The sequence below is a fragment of the Accipiter gentilis genome, chromosome 30, assembly GCF_929443795.1.
Source record: "Accipiter gentilis chromosome 30, bAccGen1.1, whole genome shotgun sequence".
In the NCBI taxonomy this organism is placed as follows: Eukaryota; Metazoa; Chordata; class Aves; order Accipitriformes; family Accipitridae; genus Astur; species Astur gentilis.
In genome coordinates this window covers 290,863-309,733 of record NC_064909.1, presented here as the reverse complement: position 1 = coordinate 309,733, position 18,871 = coordinate 290,863, and the positions used below count along the sequence as shown (strand labels likewise).

The 18,871-nt window shown below is 48.3% G+C and overlaps 1 protein-coding gene across 4 annotated transcripts in view; it reads left to right on the top strand.

Moving 5' to 3' along the window:
- Positions 1–17,430, top strand: part of MDGA1 (MAM domain containing glycosylphosphatidylinositol anchor 1) — a 156,240-nt gene extending 138,810 nt beyond the window's left edge. For all 4 annotated transcript variants that reach the window (XM_049833814.1, XM_049833813.1, XM_049833812.1 and 1 more), the window contains 3 exons: positions 13,839–13,969; positions 14,953–15,061; positions 16,384–17,430. In XM_049833814.1, the coding sequence (XP_049689771.1) occupies positions 13,839–13,969; positions 14,953–15,061; positions 16,384–16,475 (332 nt within the window). In that variant the 3' untranslated portion in view covers positions 16,476–17,430. The remainder of the gene's footprint in view (positions 1–13,838; positions 13,970–14,952; positions 15,062–16,383) is intronic.
- The last annotated feature ends 1,441 nt before the right edge of the window (positions 17,431–18,871 follow it).

The window sequence follows — 18,871 nt, the reverse complement described above, 5'->3', positions numbered from 1 at the left end:
TGAAGAGACAGGCCCTGGCCTCCTACCTGTATCGCATATGCGACAATATGAAGGTAAAGATGGAGTGGCTACAACCCTGGGCTATGTCTTGCTTCCCATATAGCAAGCTATCCCTGATGCCTGCAGGCACAGCTCCAACCCCTGGCTCACCCAGTGCCGGCCCAGTCCTACCAAGCCAGATGCCAGCCCTGCTGAGCCAGCTGTAGCATTTAGCGAGAGCTTATCACATTGCTCCTGCTGGCAGACAGTGCCAGCAAGAGGACATCTCAGCCCAAGCCTCTCCTAGCAGCTCCAGCTCCATCGTGGAGCAAACCGAAGCTCTGTCACTATGAAAAGAAGCCGTATAAAATCCCAACATTTATTTATTTTTTTAATAACCCTTTTATTACCTTTTTCCCCCCTCTACAGAACTTGAAAGCTGGTTTAGTCTTACAATTTGATTGTAAAATATCCATAGCCATCCAGGCAAATCTTCCCTGGGAGAGTTCCCAGACACTACTCGTTTATAATAGATATGACACAAGAGAGAAACAGAATACAAATGGAGCATTTGTAGCCATGGTATAAAATATTCAGCAACTAGTAGAGCAGGGTGATGTTGAATATCTCTCAGCTGATGAGAGAGCACAGTGAAGGGGAGCTCCCTGGAGACAATTCCTGTTCTTCTGGAGTTATTTGGTCATTGGTTTTCCTTCCTCTGGCCCCATCCAGAGCAAGCATTCACATTGCCCTACAATCCTACCAGCCCAAACACAAAATCAGGGGGAGGGGAAGGAAAGAAATCCCATTTCCACCAGGCATTCAAGAGTGAGGGTGTCTTGCTTGCAGCAGGTGCAGATATATCAAATGAGGAATTGCTTGCTTGCTTCAGGAGAGGAGGCTAGCCATGTTGGGCAGTGACCAGTTGCCAGGTTCAGAAAGCTTCTTTGTCAAGTTGGTTTGGTCAGTCAGCATCACAGCTGGGAGCAGATAAGTCCTTGCTTCAGCCATCAGACTCCTCTTCCTCCCTTCCCAGGGGCTGCCTGGGAGGGGGATGCTTTGAGTGGACAGTGTCCCCAATGGACTGCTCCCACTGCAGCCCCTGCCACCTCTCTCTCACATCTTTTAGCTCGGTGGTAGCCAGGTTATGATCTGCATGGCTTCCTGCCCACTGCTGGATGCTCTTGCAGACCCTGCAGCAAGAGATGCCTTCATGGTCAGACCACAGGAGGAAGGTTGCTCAGAGGGATGAGGAAATTTCAGCCACAGTCGCTTTAGCTTTTTGTGTGGCCATTATGGTCCCCATGGTACCCAGTGATTGCTAACACTATAGCTCCCTAGCTTGTGAACCAGTGACTGTGCTCATGGGGAAAACACTTGGGTCAAAAAGTTTACTTGCTCCCAGGGGTACCTACATAAAAGAAGTGATGTAGGATGTACCCAAGCAGCATTTTTTTAGCCTCCTTCTGATTTGAGAGCTCACTGGTAGGCCCTTTTAAAACTATATTTGCTGTGTTTCTAATAGCAGTAGTCACTGCACACAGGCTTACAATGACATATGGCCTCAGAGAGGGGAGAAGGCAAAGACTGCACCTTGCCCTAGGGTACCTCCCAAAATGGGACTGTTCAGCTGCTTCCTGTAGTGAAACTGGCAAGTCCTGGGCTTCACGAGCTGGGCATGATTGAATGCAATGTCTGAAGACCCTGCTCTTGGCTTGCAATTTTTGTACTTTGAGCCTCCTTTCTGCAATAGCAGTGTCATGGTCTTATGGGCCAGTTCCTCTCCCAGAAATCAGGGAACAGGCTTATTTTCTGGCATGTGTCCAGCATCTGTGAAACTCATGAAGAGTTAAAGATGCTGTTGTTCCAGCTTAGTGATGACACAGACCTTATCTGACCACCCCAGCTAAGTCTAGCCTATGTATAATCAGGGTGGGAAGCTTCCAATGAAATTGTAAACTACTCACTGCTCTACAGCTTCTTGAGGAGGGGAAGTGGAGAGGGAGGTGCTGATCTCTTCTCCCTGATATCCAGTGACAGGACATGTGGGAATGGTTCAAAGCTGCATTAGGGGAGGATCAGACTAGATATTAGGAAACATTTCTCTACTGAGAGGGTGGTCAGACACTGGAACGGGCTTCCTGGAGAGGTGATTGAGGTGGTCAGGCAGTTGGACTAGATGATGATTGTAGGTCCTTTCAACTGAACTATTCTATTCTATTCTATGATACTGTGAGGAACAGTGCTTGGGACTGATTAAGAGGGATTTTTGTTCTGAATCGCTAGAAACAGTAAGACCTGATCAGATCACTTGCCACAGCATCCAAGTTCAAGAAAGCCATAAGCAGTTTCACAGAGGTAATTGGGTTGTAGGCAGGCCACTTACACTGGTGGTGTCACCACTGATGCCCTCCTGCTGAGCAGGAAACACAGATCTGGAAGGCCTGCCAAACTGAATTGCTGCTTTACTTCTTCAACTCAGATAATGCAACCAGTGCAAAGGTGTGTTTGAGAGGTCGCGATGGATGATCACATATAGGAGCAAGTGTTAGAATGGATGCCATGTGGCTGCATCTTGTTTCTGACAAGTGACAGTAGTCAGAGCTGACAGGCCACACAGATTGATAGGTACAAGCTATGACAATGTAAAAGCAATTTGAACTATGAAGGTGTCCTTTTTGTAAGATTCAACATTGTAGCTCCCTCCTCCCTACCCAAACCTTGTTTATGAACACAGCACCCTGCTATTGCACACAGCTATACAGGTGGCACCCTGGAGGTAGCTGCATTCTGTTGGATATATAAAGTTTGCCTTACATACAGATGCATCTTTCATGAAATCCATGCCATTATCTCCAGTGCAATAACTCTACACAGTAGAGATTACATCACTGGATTGATTGAGGGGAGGCTGATTTTCCTAATGAGTAGGATTCACTTCCCTCTAGGCTCTTGAAAACAAGTTGCAGTTAGAGTTAAGTGAACAGTTTGTAATGAAAAAAAAATTATTTAATTTTTTTAATACTCTTTCCACTTATTCAGATGGGTTCTTGGCTTTACTCATTCCTCCATCAATAGATGTGTATTTGACTAATGTTTTGTGCAGACGTCCAGCAGCTTCCTGAGGGCTATGGTATGGACCCTTTGGATAGACTGTGCTCTTCTGGTAGTATCTGCTTTGGGTTTTGGGAAGTTATCCAAATACCATGAGCAAGGATCATAAATACCTGGCAAGATAAGCACATGTTTTTGGTTCAAGCTCTGTAGGTTCAATACAGTGGCTCTGAACCAAAGACCACTGAAATTGTTTTCCTAAAGGCTTCAGTGAACTTTGGGTTAGAGCCATAGATTTAAAGATTATTAAGACCAAATGGGACCAATATATCATCTAATCAAACTTCCTGCATAACCAAGGGCAGAGGACTCCCTTCAGTTACTCTTGCTGGAGCCCAGTAAATACTATGTGTCTACACCTTCATTTGATGTTTACTTACAAAGACCACCAACAGCATGCTTGACACAGCTTGCAGGTGTGGGACTGAACCATCCCTAAGCCAAAGAGCCTGGCATGTAAAGCTGAAGAAAATGTGGAGAGGAGGGAAAGGTGTTCAGATGTGGATTGGCTATGTGTCATTTTTATTCCATGAATAATATGTCTTCATGTTGATGCAGGCATTCTGCTTAGTACCTTGAGTCTGGGTGCACTGATCCCCACCTTTCCTTGCCCCTCACTGAAAGTGCATCACTGAATCAAGTTCCCAGTGCAGATAGCCACTGAACTGTTGCCTTTTTCAAAAGTCCTCCTCTTCTGTCTTATCAGTCATCATCTGAGCACATTCCTGCTGCAGAATTTGTTGGGAAGGTTGTCAGAGGCACAGGTTGCTGACACCAATTCATTTGCAGATGCCCTGAATTCTCACAGATCATTTTTGCTCCTGCTCACCTGATTTGAGTCACTGTTACTCTCTGGTGGGAAGCTTCTATGATTCCCCCCTCCCTTGCTCCAGGCTCTCAGCAAAGCATCTTTCCATTCAGACTTGGCTTACAGCAGCAGCAGCAGCCACCTTGCGCAAAGTTGAGTAGCTGTAAGGATATACTGCAACCTGATTGTCTCCTGAGACATCAGGTGTTGCATCAATTATTCAGACCCTGAAATTGTTAAATACAAAACTTAACAGACACTTAAGAGGAAACAGGAGCTCACAGTGCATATCCAGCTACTTCTTTAGCACTCCCAGGTCACTCTTCTGTTCTCTCCATGGACCATTAACTACTTCACCAGTGCTATAGTTGTACAAGTGGAGACTGAACTTGGTTATTCCAGGTGCACATCTGGAGACCCCCCTGGGTGCTCTGACAGGATAAAGGCTGGGGGGAGTTTGCGGGCAGAGTTCATAACTATCTTGCACTACTTGTGCAACCATCCCAATCTGTTCTTGAACTTCAACAAGACATGATTTGGTACCATGTATGGAAATGCTTCCCAGAAGATCAAAAAATGCTCAACAAGTATCGGTCATCACCATTACTTCCAGGAGTGACTGCCTCTTCCAAAGAGAGCCCTGCAGGGATGACAGACACCCCAGCACTTGAACTGAAGAAGTTTGCAGGTCCAGGCTGGGAGTCTCACTGTCTCAGCCAGTCCCCTGGAAACTTTCTGGTGAAAGCACAGCCAGGCGTGAAATGGCAAAGGAGTGTTTTGCTATAATGCATCCTGCCTCAAAGCTGGGAACACAGTCTAACAGCTTTCCTGCAGCAAACCACTTCCCAGGCCTGAAACATTCACCTCTCATGTCTCCTTGGGTCAGGCAGAGGAGGAGGCCAGAGAACAGATTATGAGTGGTATCTTCAGTTCAACAGGAAGAATATGTGATCTCAGCTGCTCATTCCTGCTGTCTTGCTGGCTTCAGCATCATACGAAAACAGCCCATCTGCTCCAAGCCCTGCAGCCATGCAGCTGCCCTGCGCTTGGCTCCCAGGACTGAGAAACCACAGACTGGGTCGTGATGGGGAAATAGGTTGTTAATGGGGATAGAGAAGAGATGGGCAGTCTTCCTCAGCATAAGTACAACTGCTTCTGCAGGGTTTTTGTCAGGAACCCTTCCACACACACCACTTGTATTTTGGGGGCTCTGGGAGGCTCCCTCCTGTCTGGCTGAGATCTTTGCAAAGCCTTCCCACGGAAGGGAGGCAGGCAGACTCCCGCTGTCTGGCTGTTGTGCTCTTTTAATCCTGGCAGTGTCTATGAAGCAGACTTCGGTTTCAGCTCATCTGAGAGAGCTGAGTACAGTGCATGCTCTCAGTCTGAGAGCTGGGCACATGAATTGCTCAAAGGACCCAGCTGTCTCTGGTGGCAAAGATGAAAGGGTCTGTTATCAAAGCTGGGAGAAGAGAGAGCATTTGCCTGGAGGCATCTGGGCATGTCACGAAACAGAGGGTGAACAAGGAGCAAGCAGACCTCACCGCAACTATGTTTCACTCTGCTTCTTGAGTCTGCAAAATTGGTGGGAATAGTTGCCTATGCATGGCAATTTCTTGCTAGGTTCCTTGTACTCCCATTTTCCCCCAGGCTGGCCTCTCCTCCCTAAGGTAGTACCCAGCACTTCTGGAGACCACCAGGTACAGCAACAGTAAGAGGGAAGGAGCTGCCTGGCTGCCTCAGACTGCTTGATTCCAGAAAACACCAGAGGGGAAGAAAGATGGGCTGCTGCAGGTCGCTTGCTTGAGGCACAGAGCAAGTGTAATGATCTTGTCTGTGGGCTGGCCAGCACTGCTGCCTACAGAGGCTCTTCTTCACAGCTGCTCCACCAGACTAGGTTTCAAGCCCTGCCTTGGACGTGGTCTTTGTAATGAGAAGTCATGATCTGTAATTTACCCTCTGTAGGGCCTTAGGACTATAATCAAGACAGTCCATTCTGGGGATTGAGATTAATTTAGATCCTGTAATCTACAGTGGTCAACTTTAGGAGAGCGTTGAGTGATATAGGCTGCCAGGTGAGAAGAGAGAGGTTGGTGTGTCTGACAAAGACCAACACTGGCTGTCTTCCTACTCAGGACAAACAGGAGTCTGACCCTACCAAATCACCCTCTGGGCCTCCTTTGGAGCCCTGTCTGGACATACCAAGCCCCTGTGCAGGTGGTGTTGCTGGCAGCTGAAGCTAGGGCCAGCCCCGCTTCCCCATCACATGCCCCCTAAAGGCTAATTCATATGCCTTCTGTCCCCCTGTCCCGCATGCCTACCAGAAATGGTGCAGAAATAGTCCCACAATTGCTTATTAAATTAATAGAAAGATGGTGCTGTGTTCGGAATGATTAGGGCCACAATAAAGGCAGCAGGGCTGGGCTGTTTTGCTGCCCACAGAACCTGCCTGCCTTGCACTGGGGGAGTCAGGGCTTTGCAGGTGCATCCCCACCAGCACGTCCCATCCTGCTTGCCAGGAGCTGCACAGAGATACAAATGCAGTGGCGGCGTCCATTTCAGTGCTGAGCACCTGAGGCTCCCTCTGCCCTGCCCAGGGCCGAGCCAGAGGCAGTGCTGGGCTTGTACACAGCCGTGGCCCTGACAAGTGACCAGCTCTGAACTTACCCCTGAATCACCCTTTCCCCTTGTTTTGCTGAAATCATGTTTCCTTCTGCTACTGCAGCCAGCTTTCTCTGACCAGACTCTTTGTACATTTATACCTTTATATCTTCCTTCCCAACAGAATTCCACTGACAAGAGGGGTTTTTTTCTGTTAAACAGACAAAATCAAGGATTTGGTCTCTCTAGTTTATCTATTCAAGCTCATCAAGGAATGTGACACTGCTGTATGAGAAGGGTCTGTTTCTGCCTGCTCTGCATTTACATAGATTGTATTGTTGCACTTTGCTGGGCTGTAAACAAGCATGCATCCAGCTGAGAGAGTGGTAGGCACCATCCTGCCTGCTTGCCTAGGCAGGAGGTCTCCGGGAGGTGTGGGGAAACTGAGGACCTGGTCACTACTAGGCTGAGTGTCTGGACTGAAGGCAAGTGGGACCATGGCTCAGCAGGTGGGAACCTGCTGCTAGCCTGATCCCATGGTCAGATCTGCTGTGAATTGCTGTGGTGACTTCTGCGCCAGCCGTGGGCAGGCACTGTGCAGCACAGCAGCGTGGTGAGCTGGCACATGGGAGCAGAGCTGCTGCTCATGGCAGCTTTCAGGGGCTGTGAAAACACAGCTGGGCTTGGGGCTGAGAGTCAGACACCCCATCTGTCCTGTAGGGAAGGACATAGTCTGTCCACATTGTCCCTGCAAAATGTTTAAGTACGGGAAAGGGATGTGCTTAAGCAAGACAGTATAATGAGTTAGATGTGAAGTTGGCGAAAAGCCCGAGGACTCCCGATTCTTGCCTTTTAAATGCCAGACTCTGTACCCTCCCTCTACCCTGTTCTGACTGCATATTGGATGGGCCTTTGTACTTCTGAGTTAGCATAAATTTAACGTTATGGAGCATGGAGATTTTTTTCTTCCTTTTTTGAATTACTTAAACCACATCCTGTTGTCTGCACATAGAAAGCCTGTTACTGGTCACAAACAACCTCTGAGGGAATTTTCCATGAAAAAGGGTGGCAGGATTTTGTTCCATACACATAGCATCAAAGATGGAAGTCTTGCATCATTCGTCTTTCCATGCTAACACTTTAATTAGACTGTGGATCAAATGAGCAAAGGAGCTCGAGCATAGCTCCATTGCAGGTCTGGTCCTATCATATCACCATCTGCTCTCTGTGTACACAGACAGGTGGGGATGTGCTGGAGAGAAGGAGCTGTAGCTGTAGTTTGCCTGCCTTCCTCACGTTAGCACTTGTATTCCTCATCACGAGGCAGGCATGACCAGACTGTTGCATTTACCCCACTGCCTGCATGCCCCAGGTCCCCCTGCGCAGCATGTTTTCCCCTGGGGTCCAGCCACGTGTCCACTTTGCCTCTTTACAGTGCAGTGTTGTTGCTTCTCTGCTGGTCCATTCCCTCCATCCCAAAATTCATATGCATGCCAGACAGGTCAGATAGCGATGGTTCATAGATCAATCTGTGCAATTGGCTTTGCCATGTCAGGGGATATTGCTTCAAGCCCATCCTCATCTGATGGTGGTTTAGGAGTTCAGGGGTGGAAATGTGTTTGCTTCTTTGATTTTTTAAATCCAGACTAAAATCCAAAGAAAATTAGCCAGATATAAGTAATTTTCACAGGTTTGCTGTAGGGGAAACATGGCCAATCAAAATGTACCATATTGCTGTTTATATCCCCAGAAAGTCCCAGCTACAGCAGGGAACTGGAGGCTTTGATTCCCTTGATCCCTTTCACTAAAGCCTCCCCACCATAATGAAGCAGCTAGAGAGTGTCCCATAGCAATTAGCCAGCCTGTGGCACAGCACTGAACATTCTCAGTGCCTCTCTAAAGCTGATAGGGATGCCTTATGAGTATAGGTGGGATAGTGGTGCTTTCCAAACTCTGACCAAGACTCCGTTTTCTCACTATTGATGAGCTCTCTGAATCCTCCCACTCTGAAGTTACTGAAGTGGTGGCTGCAGGAAGGGGTCTCTGTAGTGACCTAGTGACTGGATGCAGGGAACCCTGCACACCAAGTTGAGATCAGTTAGACATGTAGAGATAAAGTTCTCTGTAATCAGGAGTGGAAAGCAGAGAGGCTTTAATTGTCTTACTCTGCAGATGTTAATGTATGAAGCATTATTAGAGACTGTGAAAGAGTGAATACATCCTATCATGGCACAAAGACAACTTACATTCCTAGAAACTATGAGTCAGTACAAGCTGATATTATTTCTCCATCTCTGTCTGTGCTATGACTATTTTTCCACCCTCTGCTTCCTCACTTTCAGAGCAGTAACTTTCCTCCACAGCACTGTGACTGAGAACACCAGCCTGACACTGACTGCTATTCATTAACATCCATTTAAATGCAAGAGGGGGAGAGACCTATGTTTGTTGCGGGGATTATGAACAGTAATAGATTCTTTCTGGGGACTGTCATTTGCTCCTGGGATTTGCCTGTACTAAGCTTTGGGCTTTTAGTTTGTGATCAGTGGTGTTAAAACTAAACCACACTTAAGAAAGTGCTCAGAGCCCCTGTTAGAAAGGTAAGAGCTCTTTTCTCCCTGGCCTGGTTTTAGCCCTCATATTGGGTCTCCAGGTGATCTGCCAGGTTATACAAGGTCTGAGTCCTCTCCACACCATGTATCCACTGGACATCTCTTGCCATGAATCAGTTTCTTCTGAGCTCAGTCTGTCTTGCCTGAGTTGAAATGCCATAGGATTCCCAGTTGGGTGCCAAACCTAAACTGGAGCTGCAGCCAGGACTTCTCATGGATAGCTGATCTCCTGCGATTGCCCTGTGCTGGAGCAGGAATCCTGCAGGAGCGCAGCAGGGATTCGCAGTGAGACCAGGCTACACGTGAGCCTGCTGCCAGCCCAACTCCTGGCTGTGGATCCCAACAGCCTTCCCTACCCATCCCACGGAGCTCTGCTGCACTTGGCACAGCACCCCATCTCTCAGTGTGCAGCGTCTTCCTCCCTTTACTTCCTAGCTGCTCTGGCTGCCTGCCTTCCATCTGAGTCACATAAACTAAGCTGTGCCTCAGCCTTTCCCCACCCCATCACCCCACATTAAGGCCCCCCAGCTGCCCCACAGAGAGCTCTTGAGGAAACCTCTACCTTCTCTGCCATCCTGCATGGACTGTGCCTGTGGCCCTGCCCTTACTGACCCTGCTCCCTCCCAGTGCTGCCTGTGCCAGCTCTTCTGGATCTACATTGCTATTCAACGCAACAGTAAAGTCCCCATCCTGTGGAAACTGAGAGAAGACCTTTTCTTATTGTAAGAAGGTAACATTTAAAGGCATCCCTTGGGCTACCCTATCTGGCAGCCCAGCTGGTGCTCTTTTGTGTGAGTGCCACTCTTTTGAAATGCCAGCTCTGGTCTTAAAGGCAGCCAGCAGAAGGTACAGCTCACTCTCCCTATAATTGATTCCTCATTACTTGTCACCGGCCTTTATTCTCCCTTTTGATTGGGAAGAAGGAATAATACAAATTACAAGACAAATGCAAAGATTACCTTTCATGGGGAGAGGTAACAACAGGATTGCTGATGTTCTGGGACTTCCCTTGTGTTTGCCTGTCTCTGGTCAGCTGAAGAGATTTAGCAGCAGATAGATGTCCTGTCTTTGTGTGTGCCTCACCACCAGGTGCCCTTAGGAAACGCCAGACACATCAGATGAGGGAGATGGGGAAGGGGTGATGACAACAGAAATAGGTAACAAAACTGGCCAGCTGGATTTGGACTCTGATACAGAAAACTAGGCATGATTATAGTATAAAGCCAGGCAAAAGGAGTGGCTGCAACAGCTGGTGCTGGAGAACATCCCAGATGGGCCTTTCACATCTCCACTGATATGGAGGCATGGGGGTTGGAGAGCAGGTCCGATGTTGGTTCTTCAGTTTGTGACCACTGGAAAGGCAGAAGAGCTCAGGTACTTCTGTTCTCTAGTGTCTTCTTGCTCAGCTCTCATAAAACGTTTGCTATGTTTCCGAGTTCCCCTCTAAGTGAGTGAATGTTATTATCCTTCTTGATTATCATCATCATATCATGTCAGCAGATGAAAGTAGGTAAAAGCAGTTTGTTAAGGACCACATGGCAAGTCAGTTCACAGCTCTGAATGGGGTCCTCACACCCCACACATGCACGGACCGTGCATTGGCCACCTCTGGCAAAGTGGAATTTGGAAATATAGTTTGTGCTTTAGGAGGGGCACCTTACAAGCATCAGGTGGCTGGTTTGGTCTGAACTTGTGTGACATGCTGAAAGCTACACAGGGAATGAAGATTGTTAATAAGGCATGAGATAGGTATTGCTGGATTGCATAGAGGTGGGTGTTGGCAGGTGTGAATTTGCCAGAGGTCAGGAGCTGTGGATGTCAATATCTACATAGGCTCCACCTCCCTTTTTAGCCTGGGGCTTAATCTATGGATTTTCATGACTGTAAGTGGGATCCTGGAACAACATCTGATTTCAGGGCAGAGGGCTGAACCCAAAGCTTTCCCTTGGAAAACACAAAGTCCCACAGCACTTGTACCACTACACAGTTGACTTTGGGGGCCAGACTGAAAAATGGAGATAAAGAAGCTTTCTGTAGTTCAGGACTGCAATGTTTTATGGCTCTGCCTGGAGCTCAGATCTGAAGGTTCATTTCCAAGTACCTCCATCACAGGCTACATGTCCTTAAACTTGACTGGCAGCCTGCGGCAGACTGACACATGGTAAAAGGGAATAAAGTAGAAGACCTGCCCAATCTCTAACATCTACAACACTGTGGACCCAGTTCAGATGGGATAGAGGCTTTATCCCTGTTTAGTTTGAAGTCCCGGAGTCTCCGCCATGCCTCCCAAAAGCACATTTCCAGTGACAGCATTACTGGGAAAGGGAGGTGTTGTAGCAGCGATTGCAGGTAGGGCTATGAGATCTGACTCCCCTTCACAACTCTGACTGATTTGTAAGATGGTCGTGGGCATGCTGTTCGTCTGTTTTGACCTTCAGTTTTCCATGTGTAGACAAGGGTGGTGAAACACCACATGTTGTGGCAAATAAAGGAACTTCCTTTCCAATTGCAAACCATTTGAAGAATGCCTGCTTGTATTCAGTATTGTTCTTTTAGGGAATTTGTGGGCCAAAAGGTTGAAACTTTTTCCTGATGATGCAAGGACATGGAATTGTCAGCCAGGATATGCTCAGGCTTGGTTTGGGTTTAGGCCAGGCATTCACAGCCAGTGCTTTGGGGGCACTAATTTGCATTCCAGATGTTTCTCTCTGTCTCTTTCTCTCTCTCCTTTGCTTTTTTCCTAGGGCATCAAAGTTCATTTGCTGCCTGATTTGTGCAGTGCCAGGTGGTCTCAACAGAGAGAGAAACAAGTTATTTCACTCCTTATCTTGGGTTGTGGTGTGCATCCCAAACTGGATACCACCGGGGAAGGGAATTGGATACACCCTCCCTGTCCTTCATCTAGTTTTCTCACCTAGGCTTTGTGCTAACACTGAATATTTCCAGGCAATAACATGCCCCTCTTTCTTCGCTTCACTAAATTATACACGTATTTCATTCTTTTAACCTTTTCTTGTAAGTCAGCCACTCAGAATCTAAACATTTCATCATCTTTATTATGCATCTCTGAACTCCCTGTGATGTATCTCTCGCTTTCTGACAGCCAGGAGCTTGACAGGGGTACTTCCAGGCCCTTGTCCTTCACACAGTGCCACCAAGGTTGATGCGCCAAGAATGAAGCATTTCAGGGGATCACGTAGAACGGAGATTATATAGGAAAGTCTCTTTTCCTGTCTCTTCCCCTGACTTCTCGCTGCTGCCTCTCAGAAGGGCATGCTCAGACAGGAATGTAGCATCCCAAGCGCCAACAGACTATGGACATATAAATAAGGGTTATTACTGCCTCTCTGCTCTCAGGTGTAATATGTCTGTGTATGGAGACTAGAAACACTGATGAGCAACAGCATGACTAGAGTTGTGATTATTTTTTGGTTCACCAGCTGAATTGGAAAAAAAAAAGGAAGAATGTTTCAGGTCAGCCCTGAGTGAATGTTTAAAAATGCTTTTTCACTGGAACAAAAAAGGAAAAAAAGTAATCTGGGGAGATTACTGAAAAGGTGCTGCAGGAAGACACACTGGGATGGTTTCATCTGCGGATGGAGGGTAGGGGGCTATGACACTGTTTTCAAAGTGAGAACTGTAAATGCTTTAAGATTTCTTTGCTATGGTTTTGGTTTAATGGCAGGTGAAAGCTTTTGGGAATTGCTTTGTTTGAAAGAACTTGAAGTTGGTCTTGATTCACAGGGTCTTTGCTTCCCTCTGAAAACATGGGGCTGGGCTGAAACAGGCAGTGTGGCACAGGCAATGCCACCCAGTGCTAGCAACGAATGGCTGCTCACTCCAAGGCTGCTTTCAGGACAAGTGGCATCTGAGGACACAGGTTTATCTTTCTGCAGCTGATGGCCAGGGCCAGGGTAGGGAGAGGGCTGTAAGCTGCATAGCATATGTCAGGTGTTAGTGGTGAACAGGGAGAGGCAAACATGTGTCATGGGCTCTCCAGTTCAAGTGGGATATAGAGAAACTGGTGTGGGTCCAACAGAAAGACATCAGAATGGTCAAGGGCCAGGAGCAGAAGTCATGGGGAAGAGAGATTGAGGGAACTGGACTTGCTCAGTCTGGCAAAGAGGAGGCTGTTATCAGCCCTTGGCCCCCAACAGTTTGAAGGGCAATTTCAAAGATAATGGAGCCAAAATCACATCAATTAGTATTAGACAATGTAATAGGGAACAGCAGCCACAACTGGTAGCACTGGAGATTCATATTGGACATTAGGAAAAGTTAATTTTGTCAGGGGATTTCAAAACTTGGCCAGGCAAAACCATGCTGGCCTAATGTAGAGCTGGAGACACCTTCAAGCTGGAGGTTGGATGGGATGCCTCTGGAAGTCCCTTGCAGCTAGCATTTCTGTCACACCCTTCTTGTGCCACCCCAGCCATGCTACAGACTGCTTCTTCCTCTTACTGTCCTCTTTGTCTTCATCTGCATCTGTGTCCTCCCCTGGATAGCCCAGACGGATGAAACATTGCCAGTGACATTTGCCCATCAATCCTGGAGAAAGCTGAATCCCTTCAGAGGTTACTGCTGGGGCTCTGCAGGCTTGTCGCTGGGCTGGCTGAGGCATACAGATATGGCTTGAGGCTGAGCCCCAGAGCTATGCTGGGGGCCAGGCCAGCAGGCAGGGTTGCCTGCCTGCCCCTGCATGCCAGCACCGGCTTTCTCTCTTACAGGCTCCTTGAACTTGCTAGTTCGCGTGCGGAACAAGCGAGCCATCGACACCCAGGTCTGGTCGCTCAGTGGGAACCGGGGGAACATGTGGCAGCAAGCACATGTGCCCATCAACCCACCCGGACCCTTCCAGGTAAGTCAGGTCCACAGCCAAGGAGCCACCTGTCCTGTCCATGTGCCATGGGCTGTAGGAGACTTCCCAGCAGACATCTGCCTCCATGGCACAGGGGCTGGTCAGGCACAGGGAGGGCACTGGGAACTCTCTACCCCCCAGGGTCACTGGGGCAAGGCAAGAGCTTGGTCGATGCACAGAAATCAAATCCATTTCTCTCTGAATCCATCCAACGTTATGTGCAAGCATCAGTTTGGCACTATGAATTTTCTGAGTATTGCTGGTCTGGAAACTGCTTGTCAAAGAGCTCCTTCTGGTACCAGGTCTGTGTGACAGGTCTCTTGGTGTTGAGCAGTTGGGGGGTGCTGGCCTGCTGGTGTAAACTGACTTTGAGTGCTAGAAGTTTCTTCTAGCGTGTGCTGCAAGAGCCTACCCCCACTGTCCCTCTGGTTTAGGACTGTAGGACAGCTTGTGAATATGAACAGGGCACTCTGTATCTGCTCATTGAGTTGTTTATGTGTACCCAGGAAGTGGGCTGCTTTGTTACTGGATGTTTTATTGCTGATGTTTTTGCCCAACATGCTACTTTGCTGTTGTAGGGTTGTTTGTGAGAGCTGGGTCTGTGCAGGCTGGTAAGTTGTGGCACTGTAGCAAAATGCTCAGCATGCTTTTGGGTGCTTTACAATAATAAATGAGAATTTAGTTACTCTTGCAAGCACTGTTCAGTATTGGTTGGCTTGTTAGTGCAGCACACTTAATAAGGTAGAGCTCTATATACTCATTTATTACTCTACAGATGCTCAGCACACAGGGTTGGTCCCGTAAGCAGTGGGGTCTGACTCTCCAGATCCTATAAGTACTGGAGAAACAGGAGGAATCATTCACCTGGGGGCCTGATAAGATCTGGTGTGTGCCCTGCTCACCTCTGCAGAGCCCCACAGTGCGGGAAGGGTCCTCCACAACTGCAGCCTCACGCTGGGCTCTGTCCCATGCTCTGTTTGCAGATCATCTTTGAAGGTGTCCGGGGCACGAGCTACGAGGGGGACATTGCCATTGATGATGTCACTCTGAAAAAGGGGGACTGTCCAAGGAAGCCAATTGGACCGAATAAGGGTGAGAGTACGCATGCTTCAGAGGAAAACATGTTGGTGGGAGCGCATACACGAATGCTTGTGCTAGGGACATGCAGCTAATTTCAGAGCACATTGACATGTTGGTGGGACTCAAGAAGATGGTTGGCCCCATCAGCAGAAGTCAACAGAGAGGCTGTCATACTCTTGAACTTGTTCTTTACAGTCAAGAGTTAGCAAGAGCTTAGAGGAACAACCAGATCCTGTAGGGACTGTGCTGCCAGACACCAGTGTGTTGAAGTCTGCACCAGTATGTTGAGTTGGGGGTGTCATCCCCAAGCAGCTAAAGGCTTCTGCAATATCTCATTTCCTGGAAACCCTAGGTATGGGAGCTTTGGAAAGGGAAAGACCTTCTTCAGGCTCTAATGGCCTCTGCAGCATTGAGTCCGTCCTTCTCCAGGAAAAAAAAATCTGCCTTTTGGGGCATGGAGTCAGGGAGGGCTGGGCTTCTTCCCATTGACCTCTGAGGAGAGAGGCACAGGCAGACAGGGTATTACACATTCAGGATGGAAGCAAGCTACCCGAGCTGCATATCACCTCCCTCCTGATCCTGACATTGAGCTAAACCCCACCAGCCCCTTTCCAGCCCATCCACATCACCCTGGTGCCAGCATTTGCAGAAATGGAGACAACCTCACGCTCACTGAGGTGTACCATAGGTTGAAGCCATAGCAAGTTGCATAAGCAGTAAGTAGGCATTAGTCCTTGGGTGGGAACCACTGGTGTGCCTCATGCTTTAGTCCTGCCTGTGCCCTCAATAACATACCTCAGGTGGGCAGGAGAGCAGATGTTGAGAGTATGCAAACTAGAACCAGACAGGCACTTGCGAGCAAGGTTCAATTTGTATTCTTCATTTTTGAAGGAAAGAAACCTTGTTGAGGAAGAGTCACTTTCAGCAATTTTTTTAACTCCAAAGGTGAAGGGGGAAACAAAACAGAAAAAAAGTCAGAACACCCTAAAAAATTCAAAATTTCAGGTGCAGTTAAAGGTCTGTTTCAGGCTAGGATGGCCAAGCTGTAACCAAAACACAAGCAGAACCTCTTGTTTGACTCAAGTTGAATCTTCTGGGGAAGAAAGGAAGGTTGGATTGTAAAAGTAACTAAGATTCAACCTTTTCTCCTGAGTTAGAGAAGAAACAATTTGGGGAAGCCTTGAGAATGTCCAAAGAAAGCTAGAAAGATCTTCCAATAAATCTGGGAGGTGCTTTGTGATTTGGGGTGGGAGGAAAGGCTAAGACACTGACTTGTTCAATGAGGTCTGGATCTGCCCCATCACTAATTCTTTTTCTCTCTTCTCGGCTGGCAGCGGTTGCTCTTCCAGGAAGCGGTGTCCCAGCCCTGCATAGCCCTCGTCTTTGTGGTCCATTGACTTTCTTCCTTTACGTGCTGCTCAGATGATGGCAAGTGAGCCCTCCTGTCTTCGGACCGAGACATTCCTGCTCCTTCCCTACTCAGCCACCTCTGCTCCTCTTCCTCCCCTCCTCACTGGCACACCAAAGTGTCCATATGTTACCAAAGACTGACAGGCATGACCACGCAAAGGGATCTGGTTCAGAACTGGAGCACTCCTTGAGAAAGTCATAATGTCTAGAACAAAATTTAAAAATAAAGACAAAAACTTTTTAAAAGCACGTGTACGAGGGAGAGAGTGAGAGAGACAGAGAGGAAGGAAGGAAAGAAACAGAAATATACAGAAAAGAAGGAATGAAAGACAAAAAAATAGGAATGAAGAAATGTGAAGAGCAAATGAAGGAGGAAAAAAACACCCCCATGTTTCCTTGGGAATGTCGGACAGGGCTTCCTCAGGGAAGTGGGAACTTGTTTTAAACAAACAAACAAAAATATATTAAAGCACAAATTTCTACCAGAACAGTTACCTTCTTTACTGCAGAGCCCACAGCTTAATGAATGATATACCGCAGTACTCCCTTTGTCTCCCCATGCTTTCCCGCTGGCTGGGGCAGCCCCGCTCCAGCTGCAGCTCCCTGCAGTAATGTCATCCTCAAACGTGGGGCAGCAGCTGCCCCGCGTGCCAGTGGCTGGAGCACCTTGCCTCGTGCCGCATGTGCTTCAGCGTCTCCATCCATCCACATCTTCCAGGCTCTCATGTATTTAACTGCCCCCTGTGTGGTTTGCTTTGGCCTCTCCCCACCACTCTGTGCTTCTTATCCACCAGCCTGAAGAAGATGGAGCAGGAATGGACCCATCACATGGACCACGCTGAGTGGTGGAGAAGTTCTGGCTGGATCTGGCTGCAGCATTGGCCTCTGAGCACCTCTTTCTCTCTCTCAGCACTCTTGCTGGGTGGAGAAACTATGAGAGCAGGCCAGAGCTGGAAACAGAAAGGTGTCTCTGTGGGGCTGAGGGATGGGGTGGGGTGGGGTGGGATGGTAAGGGGGGAAACAGTTGCACATTGGCTCCCCCCTGTGAAAGCTGGGATGACAGTTGCCTCAGCCCTAAGCCCAGGATTGCTTCTCTTCCTCTTTTTTTACCTATTTATTTTGGTCTTTTATTCCATTGCTTAACTTCCCCCACCTCAAGTTTTTGGATTGTGGGAAGAGTCAGGTATTTAAACCTTCTTCAGCCAGACAGCAGGTCCCATGCCCATGACCCAGCCCCTGGGCCAGCAATTCAGGCACCTCTGATACTGCCCTCTCACCTTCTGAGGCCTTTTAGCAAACACAGTGCGTTAGCTGCATCGCTGCTCAAGGGAGAGGTGGCTGAATTTTGTCAGCACGTGTAGTTTTGCAGGCACTCAGCTTCCACTGCCAAAGTAGAGGGCAGAGTTGCTGAAAGGTGGAACAGGCAGGAAAACTTGACCCAAAAGAGGGACTCATGCTGAACTGCGGCCCTGTTTGCCACCAAGGAACAGGGATGGCGGAAATTCACCTTTTTCCTGCTGGCATCACAGAGGGTAAAGCTGGTGTCAGAACTGCAGCAGGTCTGGCCTGACCTTCTCAGGATGGAGGTACATGCTGCTCCAGATGAACCCCCAGGAGAAGGGTCTGCCCTGCACCAGCTAAGTGGGAGCTGTGATAGCCTTGTTGCAACTGCAAGCAGCTCTGGGCATGACTTATCTTCCTGCACAGGGCAGAGTTAGGTTCACAGGACTGTGAACTAGGGTTCAGTAGCCTACGCTCTGGCAGTTAAATGGGACTCTTCCCTCTAAGGGACACCCCATCCAAACTTCATTAGCTGGGGCACCACAGATGTACAATGAGCTAGTGCTTTCACCAGAGCTCCAGTACCCATGGCTCCTTACCCATTTCTGATGAATAGATCAGCTTCTCTGAGACAACTCTGTGTGTCTAAAATCACCCGAATGTATTAGCTGCCTCCTTTATTGCTTAGCTTCCAGCAACAGCTGGTGCCTAATTTCATCCACTGGTGGAGGGGGAAAGCTCCTATTTATCTCCCAAGAGATCCAGTTTGAAGTCTTGAAACCCATCACCCTCTAGCTCCTGGAAGGGCATTCATCTGCACTCATGCTCTCTGGCCACTATCAGAGGAAGAAGGGACATCAGCTCTGAGGGACAAGGGGACCTCCTTCACAGGAGGCCTCATAAGACAGTGAGAGGGGATGATATGGGTCTGCTTCTGTTGCTTTTCTCCACTTCCAAGAATATGGACCATGTCTTTTCCATCTCCACTCCTCCCTCCAGACCTAGACCTTGATCACACTGCATATTTGACTGGGAGACCTGTGGCTGTCTCCCAGGGCCAGGCAGTGTTGTGGCATGCTGACAGTGATTCTGGTTCTTGCTGTCTGTTGCCATTTTCATGGGCAGCGAGTG